The sequence below is a fragment of the Manis pentadactyla genome, chromosome 14 (assembly GCF_030020395.1).
Source record: "Manis pentadactyla isolate mManPen7 chromosome 14, mManPen7.hap1, whole genome shotgun sequence".
Classification (NCBI taxonomy): Eukaryota; Metazoa; Chordata; class Mammalia; order Pholidota; family Manidae; genus Manis; species Manis pentadactyla.
This window is the reverse complement of record NC_080032.1, coordinates 71,745,348-71,760,937: the sequence shown is the minus strand read 5'-3', so window position 1 is coordinate 71,760,937 and position 15,590 is coordinate 71,745,348. Positions and strand designations below refer to the sequence as shown.

General features: G+C 33.5%; 1 protein-coding gene across 5 annotated transcripts in view; it reads right to left on the bottom strand.

Annotated features, from left to right (window-relative positions):
- ATF7IP (activating transcription factor 7 interacting protein) overlaps positions 1-15,590 on the bottom strand; it is a 142,661-nt gene that overhangs the window by 115,480 nt on the left and 11,591 nt on the right. Inside the window, exon 1 of one of the 5 annotated variants that reach the window (XM_057491502.1) lies at positions 11,158-12,997. The exons of 2 other annotated variants lie outside the window; for them this stretch is intronic. In XM_057491502.1, the coding sequence (XP_057347485.1) occupies positions 11,158-11,174 (17 nt within the window). In that variant the 5' untranslated portion in view covers positions 11,175-12,997. Of the gene's footprint in view, positions 1-1,080; positions 4,250-11,157; positions 12,998-15,590 lie in introns of those variants that run through there. 2 more of the 5 variants (XM_036909248.2, XM_057491504.1) reach the window with 2 other exon arrangements.

The following is a 15,590-nucleotide window of genomic DNA, read 5'->3' as shown; positions in this document are numbered from 1 at the left end:
AACAAAACAGAATATAAAAATTGCATTTCTCAATTAACACATTAGAGAAACAAATACAATTGTATATCCAACAGTTCAGAATATGCATTTTTATGAACACATCTAACATACATTAATGTTGACCATGTATATAGTGACGAAAGAAATAATAAATTCAAAGACACACACAAAAAAAGAAAAAGCACAAAAGGCCACATTCTCTGACCATAAGTTGAACAACTAAGTCAGAGGAAAAATATATCCTTATAAATTAAAAAAGGAATCTTTTGGATTAAGGAGGAAATCAGTGGTGAATAACAAAATCAACAGAATACAACCTAGGAAATTCAACTACAATGATATTCAGAGAAAAACTGATAAGTCTTAAAGGCATATATTAATAATAAAACACAAATTTGAAAATGCTAATAAAGGAGGAAAGGTATAAGCCCAAAGCAAGGAATTACAACAAGGAGAAAAACACAATAAACAATATTAGAAATTATGAAGGAGACATAACTACAACTATAAGGAATACATTTGATTCAAATATTCAAGTATATTAAAGTTATCAATGGAATATATGAAAAAGACTGAGGGATTTTAACTTATTGCTAACTCAATACAATTCAACAGTGCAAGGTAGCTGCCAAAAATGTCAATGCCATGTTAAACTGCCAGAGAAGTAAAAACAAAGGGGATGTTTTTAGTATCAACCTTAGTTTTGAATATCCTAGATAAAGAAGGACTCTTTAAAACAATAGAACAAACAAGAGGATGACCAGGCTAAAGAATGACCCAGAACAACATACTGTATGAGGAGTGGTTGGGAAAATAGAAGCTGTTTAGGATAGAAAACACAAGAGAATTTTAGTGGCTTTCTTTAAACAGTACAGATCTGTCATGTATAACAGATATAAGTAGATACAGAGAGAAACAGGCACAAGGTAGGGGTGGAGAAACAAAAACAATGAAAAGGCAATTCTATCTCAAAATCAACAAATGTTCATTTTTTCAGATGTCCAATAAAAGAAAGAATCACCTTATGAAATTAGAGATTCCCTTCTTCTAGAGATGTTAAAGCAAAAACTAGATAATTACCTGTCGGAATACCAAATAGTAGATTCCTGTGCAAAGTTTAAGGTTAGAACCACTCAGGTCCATTTCACTTTGAAGAGTCTGTAATTCTACATTGTTTGCCAAACAAATTTTACTGCCTAAGAGGAACACAAAAGCCAAAAAATAAGATTTTTTGGATCATTCACATTCAACTTCAATAGTTTCAAAGATTACACATCTTATTCTTTGTCTTAGGAGCTTCCTTTTTTACATGTCCATATATTATTAAATATTCCTGTGATCTACTTTCCCTCATCTATTTTTGCTATAACCCCAACTCAAATAGCATTCAATAAATTCCTCTGTTTTGGTCTGACAACTCCTTCCTTGCCTCTTTACCTGCCAGTCAGTTTGTCTCAACTATCTTTTCAACCCAACAGTCTCCTAAACAATTGCTCAAGATAAGGCTGAAAACTTCCATTTTAGATATGTGTATGCTCCACACCAAGGGGAGGCATGACCAACTGCCTTTCAGAATCTAGAGAACTGTTAAGTCCCATATACTACTAACATTTTTAAGTTGCAGAAAGACCTTGAAGTTTTAGAGGGAGACCAACAGCACAGAACTGCCTAATGTAGCATCTCCTTCTTTGTCTAGTTCTCTAAGCTAGCCTCACTACCACTCTTCATTTCACTCTACTTACTCACCTCCCCACACTCACCTCCTCCAAAATAGTATAAAAATCAATAATGTATTTTATCACTGGCCATACTGATACTGATAGAAACACGAACTTGCATTTCTTTATAAACATAAATCTTTTCTTTACAGTAATGGTTATATGTTCATTTTACATTAAATATTTGTTTTTACTTCAATGATATTTTATTTTTCTGTAATTTCCAGACATACAAAAAAGAATAATGTAACAAATGCCTGGGCACCCTTCACCTGGCTTAATAAATAAAATATTAGATCCAATGGAATTTCTAGTTTATATATTCTTTTAGTTTCAGACTGTTACATTCACTTTGTTAAGATGGTGATAAATTTAATTATGTGGAAATGGAAAGGGTAAGGGTGGCATTGGAAAACTTGACCCTACTTTACATATAAATATACATTATCTAATGTATGTCAATGAGCCATTTATGAAAACATAAAGTGTGATTTTGATGAATTCAAAGTGGTACATTTACAATAAGCTTCATGGTTTAGTAAGGTTATAAAATGTTCTCTGCTCTATGTACCAGTTGGTGTCACTACATCAAAGAACACAGTAACAGCATTATAATGAAGAGAGATCTAAAACTGACTTCTATGTAGTATGGACATAGTCTATGCATGAGCAGTGTTCACATATGAAGCCTACTGTTAACTCATTTCAATTCAAACCTGAGGAAAATTAGAAAACATGAAAATAATATTTTTTAAAAGAACAGGTCCAAAAATAGCATTCAAAAATCTACTAAAAATTAGTAGTAAACAATCCACCATTCCTGGTATTACTAAAACTAAAACCAAATAAAAATAATTCTCAATGATGAGAGATATAAGGCTGGAGGGCAAGGGGAATTGGGAGGGGTGTCACAGAAAAATGACCTGAATCTCTTACCTGTGGACAGCTTGACATTTTTGTGAAAAGGACTTCCTCTTCTGTAAACCACTGTACTTAGTTCATTTGTATAAACATTAAAAGGTAATGTAGACTTCTAGATCAGCATTCTTGAGACTAAATTCCTTGTATGAGTTATTCATTAAAAAACAGGATATAGTAGATTGGCTACATATTAAAATCCTTTCAGACAGTGGCTCACATCTATTGTGTAGCTTGTGCAGTAAACATCCCATTAACCGCAAAAGTCAAAAAACAACACAGTATGTTAATGAAGCTTATAGAACACACAAAGTGTATCTTCCAAAGAAGTGTTGCACGTGAAGATGCCTAGAATCAGAATTCTTTTGTACTGATTTCTGTGCTGCCAACTATTAGGTCTGCAGCAACTGTGTGCAGTTAGGTACCTCCCACATATTACCCAGTAGTATTAATAGGCACAAACCTATAAAAGCAGAAAAGCTTAAAAAGGCTTGTAGCTTCTTACTATTCCACATATTCATTGTCAATTGTGGAAGTCTCAGCACTCCTATTGTAATGTATCGACTCTGTTCTTTCAGTCCAAAAGGCTGAATTCTTATATATTCCAAACAGAAAATCCATGACATATATTATTTGCTGCCCTAGCACAGCCAGACTGCAGTTACAGCTAGCTGGCACGAGTAAGAACAATTTACATAAAGCAGTCTTCATTTCATGACCAAACTAAAGGAGAATACTGCTGAGTAAACCCTCCCCCATTCATTACCCAATAGGTACTGACTGGTTCTAGAATATATCTAGTTATCTATTACTAATATGATTCAAATCCAGATATGAGAAAATCAACTTACAATTTTTATGTAACTGAAATTCTTACCCTCACACCTCGCCAAAAATATTTTTAACACCCAGAGATATTCAAAATTTTCAGTTTATTTATGGCATAGATAAATGATTACATGAATCTAATAATTGCTATTTTTAACAATCATTAAAAATACAAATTATACTTCACATTAGTAAAAGCTGTCCTCACTCTACAGGTACCTTTCTAATCTTGTTAACTGATCACTTAAATAGTAAGTGATCATTAAACAGATTTGCTCTTAGAACCATATTCCTTTATGTTTCACCATATAATAAGAGTTAACACATATCACTATTATGACAGTTAAATAATTCAAACATATCTACTGCTAGTTAATAAAGCATGTGCTCCATATCAAACTCAGGCATGTTAAATTACAAATACATACACAAGAACACATTTTGCCAATAGTACATTTTTTTTTAACCTAAATCATTCATGCATTGTTTTAATTGGCCATATGTGACTGGGCAAGAGCTGAGTCATTATCTGAAGTTTTTTTGTTTTAAAATTATCATCAGCTGTCTTAAAACATTGTTCTTAAATTATCCCTATTACACAATAAAGATAATGGGGTTCTAAATTGGGAGAATGACAAAGTTACATATATTAACAGAAATTGGTAGACTTCTAGTATGTGGATAATCATAAGTATTGCCTAAGTTTTCTTTGATAAATAATAGATTTCTTCAAACAGCTATTATTCTCTTCTTAGGATCTGTGCTCCACCAGCAGCAGATGAAGGAACAGAGACAGATACATAAATAATATAATATAATATAATATAATATAATATAACATAACATAACATAATTTCATATAGCATTCACTGTATAAGTAACACCTGGTTATGGATCATAAAATCTCAAAGTTGGGAATCTAAATATTATATTCCTTTCTGCTTTGTAAGATGCATCCTCCCTCTCTTCTCTCTTCCTACTTTATACAACTGCTTTTCAACTAAAAGCACTTGAAAATCAAGGGACTTAAGAGTCACTTAGCCCATCATAAAATATAAGTAAAAAACAAGTATTTAGACACAATTTTTAAAAGCCTATAATAAGTTAAACAATTACCTGACAATGTATTAATCATAAACTCAAATTCTATGCAACTGCTTACTGAAGTGCCAACAATGTTAGTTATTAAGGTAGCTCAGCACTTCTCAAATAACAGTAAAAAGCAGTGTTTTATTTCCAATCCATCAGAGATCAATACTTCTATGAAATACAATGAAAACGAATTACTTGAAAAAGAGACGGTATCTACAATATAAGCCCCAATTATTATATAAGCCTCCAACTGACATAAAAGGACCTTATTGGACTGATGGAAACATTTCCAGACACTCTCAATCTTAGTTCTTACCTCCTACAGGACCAGGAACAACAGATGACCACATTCGAGTAGTGCTCACCTACCTACTGACTATCTACTCTACCCTATGCCCAGCATTCTCAATCCCTCAGTATTTTAACCTCTCATATTTATGGTCTGTCTTCCCATTTCTCCTGCCCCAATGTAAACTCCCTGAGGGCAAGGATCTTATATACCAACCATCAAAACAGTGTTAGGCAAATAATAGGAGCATAATATATATTTGTAACATTTGTTGAATCCACTGACCAATTCACAGTCCATTTTTTTCCTCTTTATTATGCTGACTTAGCACAATTAAGAATTCTTGTCCCCTTTGGGCTTTTTAGAGTCTTCACTTTGAGATTTAAACATCTTGTTTTCTGGCATTTTTACTTTAAATCAGCCAGGCCTCTCACAACCCCCCTTCCTCTAAATATCCTTTTCTAAATTACCCAGCAGCCCAGATTTCTCCTCAATTCCATAATAACTAAAAAAAGACCCAGGAATTCCACTTCTGGGAATTTACCCTAAGAATGCAGCAGCCAAGTTTGAAAAAGACAGATGCACCCCTATGTTTATCGCAGCACTATTTACAATAGCCAAGACATGGAAGCAACCTAAGTGTCCATCTGTAGATGAATAGATAAAGAAGAGGAGGTACATATACACAATGGAATATTATTCAGCCATAAGAAGAAAACATATCCTACCATTTGCAACAACATGGATGGAGCTAGAGGGTATTATGCTCAGTGAAATAAGCCAGGAGGAAAAAGACAAGTACCAAATGATTTCATTCATATGTGGAGTGTAAAAACAAAGAAAAACTGAAGGAACAAAACAGCAGCAGACTCAGAACCCGAGAATGGACTAACAGTTATCAAAGGGAAAGGGACTGGGGAGGATGGGTGGGAAGGGATGTATAAGGGTGGGGAAAAAGAAAGGGGGCATTACAATTAGCATGTGTAGTGGGTGGGGTGCACAGGGAGGGCTATACAGTGCAGAGAAGACAAGCAGTGATTCTGTGGCACCTTGCTATGCTGACGGACGGTGACTGTGGTGGGGTTTGTTGGGGGGGCTTGGTGAAGGAGGGAGCCTAGTAAACATAATGTTCTTCATGTAGATTAATGATATCAAAATTTAAAAAAAAGAAAAGAAAGAAAAAGAAACAGGAGAAGAAAATTGTGCTGGAGAGAACCTTATGAGGAAAAAGCAACCAATATTTACTAATACTTAATTTGTGCCACACACTGCACTAAATGCTTTATATTTATCATGCTCACTTAAATCCTAATATCTACTCTGTATGGTAGATTTTATCCCCATCTTAAAGATAACTGAGGTTCTAAAAATAAACTAGCCTCATCCCATAAAAAATAATGCACAAGACTTACTGCATACGTCCTATAAACAAGCATTATACTTTGAACACCATATATACTATATTATAAACTTCTAACTAGTGAATGGAAAAACATGAATTCACCTTGACTGTTTGACTCCAAAGTTCATGTTCTTCCCAACTCCTTATCTAAATCAACCACCTCCCTTATTTAAGCGTCAAGGAATGGCATTAAGGGCTTAAATAATTTACCCAGGAACTATACGATTACTTAACAGCAGTACCAGAACAAAAATAACCATTTTCTGACTTCCAAACTAGTATTTCCCACTATGCGTGCCATGATACTTCTATGTCAGCAAAGGAAAGCACCAGGTCAGATGATGGCTCTCCTGGGCAGTTACGCCTGGTTTACTTCAGAGAAACGAAGGTAGCAGCCCTAAGGCAGATGCAGAATCAACTCCTCAGATTTCTCTCTGTAGTTAAACTCCCTCTTGGACTAAACTCAAAGATTCAAAGAGTCAGTAAGCACTGTTTTCATCATTTCCATGTTTCTGCATTAAGGACTAGTAAAAGACTGTTACAAATTACTGAGAATTCTCTGTGAAAGTTCTAACCTGAGCAATTAAAAAAAAAAAATCCCTTATCTGAATATTCTTCAAACTTTCTCCCAAATCACTCTCTTTGGAGAGTGTCAGTTAGAAAGCAGGGAAGTCAGTTTCCTGTGCAAAAAATTAACTGCTTTTTCAATTTGCACCAAGTTTTCTAACTCAAAAGCCACTTTCCAAAGAAGAACATACTTTTAACACTTCCCTAGAGTTAACCAATGTTATGATATTAACTGAATGCTAAGAAGCTGGGCTTTCACTTTGGAAAATGTGGAATTCAAATTCACATCAGATCATGATTATAAACCACAGTGTTTCATGGATCATCAAGATAGTCTTCACATAGCAGAGATGGCAAATGTTATGTCATAATGTCCTCTGAAATTATTTAATCTAGTACAGTTAAGAAAATTTTTTATTTTCTTATTCATTTTAAATGCTAAAAACTTTTGCTCAACCAGTTTAAGCAAAAATCTTCTAAAAATGTATTTCAGATACCTCTTCAGTAAACTGCATATCTTCAATATAATTTGACTTTTCTTTATTCAATATCATTAAGAATTAAGAACATCAAGAAGATAGTGATAGCTTTAACACAGTGAAAACATTTAAAGAGAATTATTCTCACATTAAGAGACTTAAAGTACTTATTTGTTTCCAATTAGTATTTCTTTTATCTCTTCACTTTGAATCAACTGTCACTTTTTGCTGATGTCATTGGCTCTCCTTCAATCAGCCATCATGGTGTTCTAATACAAAAATTAGGACAACGCTAAAAGTTAACAAAGGTGCCATATCTTCTAAAGAATAAACTGACTTCACATATGCTGTCTCTTCTACCAAGTGAAGTAGGCTAGATTTTACTTATGTTTATTTACATCCTGGTTAGAAGCTGTATTTTTAGATACTAAAGGTTGCCAACAATCTGTTCAATAAGTAGGACACGGATTCCCAAGGAACAGCCTACAGGGGCCCAGCAGGTAATATGAATCAATGAAGAGAACTAGATATGAACAGGAGTAGGCTTATGGAAAAGGGAAAGCAGCTATTCAACTGAAGGTTATTTTTCTCAAGCATAAATGCACTTCTAGCACTGCCCAATTTATATTTGCCAAAAGATGATTCATCCAAATTTTTGGGTTAAAATCTGACAGCATTAAATGTTAACAGCTAGAGAAAAAGCTAAAGGATAAAATAAGTCCTTTGGCTGCCAGTTTGTGGCCTCTGAAAAAGAACTGCACTGTTTTCAAAATTCTCATCTGTACTGAAACAGAAAATCTTAGGCCCTGAGTTCAAGTCATCTCTTTAGAGAAATTATTACCTCACTGTACATTTGGAGGACTCGGTCAGACTAGAACTGAAGCATTTCTCCAACTCTAATTCTGTAATGCCAACATTCCATACTGGCTTTACTTGAATACATCTGCACTATCCATATATAGCAAAGGCTAACTTATTTATGTAACAGAGCAGGGCCAGTAGTACATACAAAAATGTATCGTATTACCAAGTACATATATTGACGTTAGCTAGAACTTCTTTTTTTTTGAGGATAGTTATACGAGAAATTTCCCACACTTTTAAAACACACCATATTTCCTGATCTAATCAATTTGATAAAGTATATGACATCTGAGAAGCAAATAAACTGAAAAGTATTAAAATATTACTGGAAAATTAGCATGCCAGACATTTATGCAGTATTTCATGGCACCATTCAGAAACACTGTGCAAACTGATCCTCAGCATATCTTTGGCAAATAGATAGTTTTTCCCTATTTATTAGATGGGGGAAAAGGAATCAGAAAATGGAATGAGCTGACCAATATGTTAAAAAGGTAACAAAAACAAAATCCAAATTTACATCTGAACTCTTGGTCAATATTCTTTCCACTACTTCAACATTTCCCTTAATGGTATATCCTAACGAATAACTTATGAAAAAGAGCAATCAAGTGAGGACAAGAAATGACAAAATAATAACATAAAACCTCAATTATCCAGCTACTGGCTTTATTATACTCTCAATCATTCAGTGTAATAGCCAACCTGGAATTCACCATAGAAAATCTGAACTGTCACCAGTCCCAAAAATAATAATCCCAGGGAAGGCCTGTTTATGCTTATAGTTGCAAAAATGCAACATAGCAGTGAAAGAATTAGCAATAATATCCTGGGTACCAGAGTATTGGTGTTTCTCTTCTGTAAGTAATAATCAGTGGAGTCATCTTGTGGAGGGTGGAAACAAATTTTATAGTCCACAACAGAAGGCAAAAAAAGAGTAGATCATTAAAATTTCCCTGAGGTTCTACTATGAGGATCAACATAAATTGATCAGTAATTCCAATCTACCCAATTTTTCTCCAGCATCCCCTCAAACCAAGTAGCTGGCTTGCTTGTATGAAATTTTGAAATACAGTGAGTGGTTCATACAACTGAGTATGATTAAGGTCATAGCACATTCACTTTCCTATGTCTTACTCGCTCCAGGGCACAACTTACTGAACGGCATGATGGATAGAATATCTCACACATATTGTTTTTCCTTCTTTTTCTCTTTAAGAGCAAGCTCAAATTACTGAATTTACATGAAATAATGTGCATATTTTGAGACCACTACATCATACAAAATAGTCCCAACAACTTTACAAAATAACAAATTAATGAACATGAGATAAAAATACTAAAGCTATTAATAAAATGGAGCTAGTGATCCCAAATATATTTTAGGCCACTGAACAAATGAACACTAAGTTAGGAAAAACTATTTTATTTTAAAAAACACAAAAAAACCTAAGAACAAGTATAAACAGTTTTGTGGCAAGGCAGCAATTTTAAACTGCTGTATCATGTAAATACAGACCTTATACTGTACCTTCATGAAAATCAAAAAAGAACATAAAGAATGTATGTTTTTAAGAATACTTTTCAAACTGAATTTCACAGTACCCTCATGCCTGGAGTTCTACAAATAAAGAGACCTAGATACTGACACTAATATAAGATTATAATTGTTATATATGATTTGGCTTCAAAATTTGTTTTCATCCCAACAGCCTAATTGTTCTTATTTTATTAAATAAACTTATAATATGTAAATATTATAAACTTAATTATAAAATAAGTACACAATAAAATATCAAACAGACCCCTTTTATATACTAAGGTCCTTCATAAGAATTTAATGTGTAAAAGAGTTGCTGTTTCTTAAAAATTGTATTTAGAAAATTCAAAACTTATTGCTCTATGTCATATTAGGGGCATATTAATAATACTCTATTGACAAAGCTAGAGAAATATACTATACTACTTGGAAAGAAATGTAGTAGGCACTGTGAATTAAACACTGGTGCTTAAAGTATAACTGTTCTGCTGTCTGAAATATTATGGGAGTAAGAATTCCATTCTCCGACATTTCTGGGTTACTATGGACTTACCATATCTCAATAAATGCTTTTACTTCAGAACAATGTTATGAAACCTTTTGGAAAACTTCAAAACTAAGTAAACAAAATCACTGAGTTATATTACTTTTAAGTGTAACAGGTTTAATCTAAGACTAAATTGAACATCAACAATTATTATCAATTAATTAATATGATTGAGTATTTACTTCAGCTCTGTTGCATTAGAATACATTAGCTAAAGACGTATCCAGACCTAGATGTCAACTTATTTCTAAATTCAACATCTTAATCTCAATCAATTTAAGCAAAAAGTAATTAGGATAAAAAAGTTAGCACCATTAAAAATGTGAAAGAATTGGATGGCCAGGAGGAGGCAACATAATGAGAAGAATTGGAACCCATGTACAGAAAAAGTCTAACAAGTGTAAAAAAATTTTCTTCCTGTGACTATGATCTATATCAAGAAAATTAACATTCTTCCCTGAAAGCCACCAAACAGTATCTCTAAAACACACACACAAAACCAGAAAAATCTCAACCTTTGTAAAAAAAAAAACAGGGCTTATTTATGGCTTCTTTTGAGAAAATCTATTCAGACAATATACTGTTTTTAATTTCTACAAATAAATATCAAGCAAACTAAAATATCCAATACAAAAGAAATATTAAGTTAATTAGAGCCAGAAAAGCACTACTGTAGTGATCAACACTCTGGTAACTGACAGAACATAAGATGGTGAGAAATTACAGGAATTTAACCTTTGACCTCACCACCCTATAAACTGTTTCCATAACAGAAGCTTAAAGGTTCTACCAGCAAACATTTCAAATACTTAGCAAGCAAGCTCTAAGATCACTTTCCTTTATAATCTAAAAACTCAGAAAAAATTCAAATGTTTAATTAAAATGTTCAAAGATAAGAGTAAATGGTACTTACCTCTGGTCCTGACGCATTTGACAAGGCTGTTCACTGGCATAGTTGCTGCCTAAGCAGCTACAAAGACTATGTTAGCAGCCATTTTGAGACAGCTGCACTGTCTCAGTTGCACTAAAGTGTAATTAAGATGGCTGCAATGTGCACTCCAGAACTCACAGTGAAAACTCAGCTATGTATCAAACAAAGCCCCTCCCACTTTGTCAGCCTGCAGGAAACTGAACACAGACAACAGCTAATGCATACACTGCAACAAACAATGCAGCTACTCAGGACACAGAAAAAAGAGAAGGCAGCAAGCCAGTTTTGTAACATAATGCCTGTGAATCCTGACTTGCAGTACAGACTTTTGAGCACACCCAGATCCCAGACAGCTTGAAGTCCATGCCACATATTAGCAGTTACAGAGATAGAGCCAAATCACACACAGCAAACATCAGGGAATTCGTCTGAAAGAAAGCCTCCATTGCAGTCCAGAAAAAAAAAGTCAAACTCTGCTCAAGGCCCTTTTTTTTCATCTTTTATAGTACTTTTATCATGAAAAGAGTGCCAATTTTTATAATTTCTGGAAAATTAAGCTGCTTAAATTGATTGTCAATTTCCATTTATAGAAAGCTAATTAAAGATTTTTCACACAAAATCTAAGCTGCACAGTATTCAAATCTAGCAATCAAATTTTTTACTCTTGACAATAATTGTAAATAACTGCTGGTAAGGACTAGAGTCAGAGATACTATGGCAAGAAGTTCATTTTGAGTAATCTGCCATAAAGATAAAAACAATTTATTCTCTTCTATAGTCCAAGAGGTCACAAAGACATCTCCAGGTGAGTGGTTGATCCCAGGGCAAATTAAATTTTCATGCCCTGCCATACACCCCCCAATACTTTTGATACTGTTGAAAAGCAAATAAAAATAAAGAATGTAGATACCCCTGAGGAAAAAACATAGAACAAAAGGGTATATTAACACAAATTTGAGAGCAATCCCAACAAATTTGTCTTGGCAATAACCTAGCCATCAAGAGAAGGAAAAAAAAATCACAGAAAGAACCTGTTTGCTTGATAGCTCACATCAGACAGGAAATACACCTTTTCCTGTCTCTTCCTTGGTTTACCTTCCTAAAATTTAGCTGCCCTATGTTATCTTGTCTCTAACTACCAAAAGATGTAGGTATTTATTAAAATTTATTAAGGGCATAGGGGAATGGTAGGAGTATACCTAAAGGAAGATGGACCCCATAAACTGATGATTGTTCAACTTGAGTGATGGGCCCACAGAATTCATTATTTTGTTCCATTTTTGTATACATTTGAAATTTCCCATAAAAAAAAAAAAAACTACTCACTTTTAAAAGGTCCTTATTTATTCTCCATGAGGCAAACTGGATAATGTATGTAAAAACTGCTTTAACTATTGCATTAGAAAAAAAAAGTTATACTGTATCCAAGCCACACTAATTCTTCAAAAATATAACTGATTCCTCTAAGAGTGGTTCAAATCTATGTTATTAAAAATGAAAGGAGGTTAAACTGGGAAAGATTCCAACAGGATAGACATTACTGTACCACTGGAATGTGACTATGGTTAATGGGGGGACAAAAAACCAAAACATTCAGATCAGAACTGTCTGATGAGCAGCTTGATATTCAGGAAGCAGACTGTTTTGGAAATCTGTTCCACAAAGATTTAAACTATGTAACACACCCTCACATGTAAGATGACTTTACCACCCTACTCCCTTTAAAGCCTCTGTTATCTTGCAAAATGCCTTTCCAGTTTAAACCCTCGCTACTTTTTTCTCAATTTAAGCTTTCGTGGGCAGGCTAAGCTGCGGACTACTACTACTAAGAGCTACTTTTCACCCAATTTAAATTTCAAAATAAGAGACAGCTATTACAGTCATTTTACTACTAATTTACTAGATTTTCCATATTACCCTAAGGCACATAAATTGAATCAATAAATACACTGATTGTCTAACTCTCATGCATAGTGATTTAGAAGACAAAGTAGTAAGAGTTACATTAATATAGATGAAGCCTTCAGATAAGATTTACATACATTATTCCAATTAATTCTCACACTAACCCTACAAGGTAGACTTTATCTCTAATTCCTGATTGATTATTTATCTCTAATCTCTGATCCAGAGATTAAATAACTTCATAAAACTTCTAAGAACTGAAATACACCCTAGACTACTTTCAGTCCAAGCCCATGGGGCTTTGTCCATCCCTCCCACATTCGTTCTATTTCTATGAGTCATGGAAACAGTTAAGCAAAATAGTTAGGCTGTTATTGAGACAACTGGTGCCACACTGCCAACACTTTTCACTCTCTACACCAAAGAAACTATCCTAGTTCACTTGATAAATGATATTCATGATTCAACCTAAATTATTATCACTAACAATCCTTTCCCTACTCTTCTCCTTCCTTACTCTGCCCATTCCCCAAATCAGGCATAATTGCTCAAGGTCTTTTATGCATTATCATCATTAATACTTACATTTCATTACTGTTATGTTTACATATGAATTCATACAGGACAGAAATTACACCTTAATTCATTTTCCATTCACTTCCATAGTGTTAAACATAGTATTTATTTGCTCAATAGATGGTGAATTGCAACTAATTCCCATTGTTTTCATTTCTACCAAAAAATCTCAAAAAATTCTGTATTTTTAACAACCTTCATTTTTAGTACCTCAACTTTACTTTCCAAGAAAAGTCAACAAGTAAGTCAACTAAATTTTTAGTCTTGGCCTAAAAATAATCCTCTGCACTTACAAACCCAAGATGGAAAAATACCTTCTTCTGTAGAACATTTTTCAGTTTTCAGAGTGTTTTTATATAGGTAGTACACAGGAGCTATCTTGGGCTTAGAACAGTTGAACTCTGAAGGAAGTTTATATAAAATTATGGAACTTAAGTATATTACTTACTTTTAATTTTTTAAAAATTTGCTAAGGAAAAATTTAGCTTGATTATATGTCATAGATTATAAGAAATCTGTTTCAAATAAGGTCAGTCCTAATAAACACAGTCATTGTTTATTTGTAAAAGCAAACACATCTGGAAACAATTTCTAATGTTAGTAAACATTTCCATGATTACACAATAGTTTGTCTCTTCCTAAATAAAAACTAGCCCCTTTCACATAATTTTATCATTTTGTCCCTACAATGATCATGTAAAATAACAGTGCAATAATCTCAAATTTTTAATGAGTAGATAATGTCATCATTTGCCAGGGGTCACACAGCAGTAATAAAAAAATAAGTAGAAGAGAAGTAAACACAGTTAACTACTATAGTTTTTACATATCATATATCACACTATAAGGAAACTTTACATATGCAAAATATTGAAAATTCCATAGACCCTAAATAAAATGTTTCACTGTATTGGGTAGAAAGTGAATCTACTTTTCATTTACTTAGTTACTTAATACACTTTAATCACACAAGTATTATAACATTATGTACAGTATTACAAGGGTATTAAAATGATAAACTGAAAATACATAATTTCACTTCTTCAAATCCCAGAAACTAAAATAAAGGTAGTTTTTGAAAGCATAAACCCACATGAACAGGGAGAAAAGTAAAAGAGACAGTAACTACAAAGATTTTGGGAGGTGGAAAATAAGTAGGACCACTGATAACTTAGCAGTTGCTGAAACACCATATTCCAAGCTACACTAGGGACAAGTTTAGGAGCCAATTTGATTTACATGGAAGCAAATCTGAAAGACATAGGAACTAGAAGAATTAGGCAAATTGAAATGATTGGAGCAAACAGTTTATCATAGTACAACTAAAAAAGGAATAGTGGTAAAAGCTGTTTGTGAAGCAGTAAGATACTCTACATGCCCTCACCATATTCCACTGAGTACCTGCTGTCTTCATCCTGGTAAATGCATGAAAACAATATCAAGATAAAAATGATAGTAACAAGCCAAAAAGGATTGACTGCTGACCCCGGAAACCCCCAGTCCTCTTTTTCCATTAATCTCCCAAAATGCTGGCAGTCTGGCCCTTATACTCCATGTATGAAAATGGAAAACTGTTCTCTGGAGGTATCTACCAAGCAGAAGACCCTTTAAGACCTTAAGATCTTGGGAGCTGTCCAAAAATAGCCAACCAAGATCAGCCTATAGTGAAATTCGAAACTGATAAATTTACATCTTTTTATCAACTGTTCAATTTTCTACAACATATTACACAGTCAGGCTAGGAACAAGAAGGTAACCAAGAGACGTCTAATAGTGAAGACAAAAACAAAAACAAAAACAAACAAAACAAACAAAAACCTCACACACAAAGCAGTAGACTATCAAAGAAAACTTCAAAAATCATTAAAATTCAGGAACATGATTTTACATGTATGTGGAATCTAAAAAACAAAACAAGCAAAACTGAAACCAAC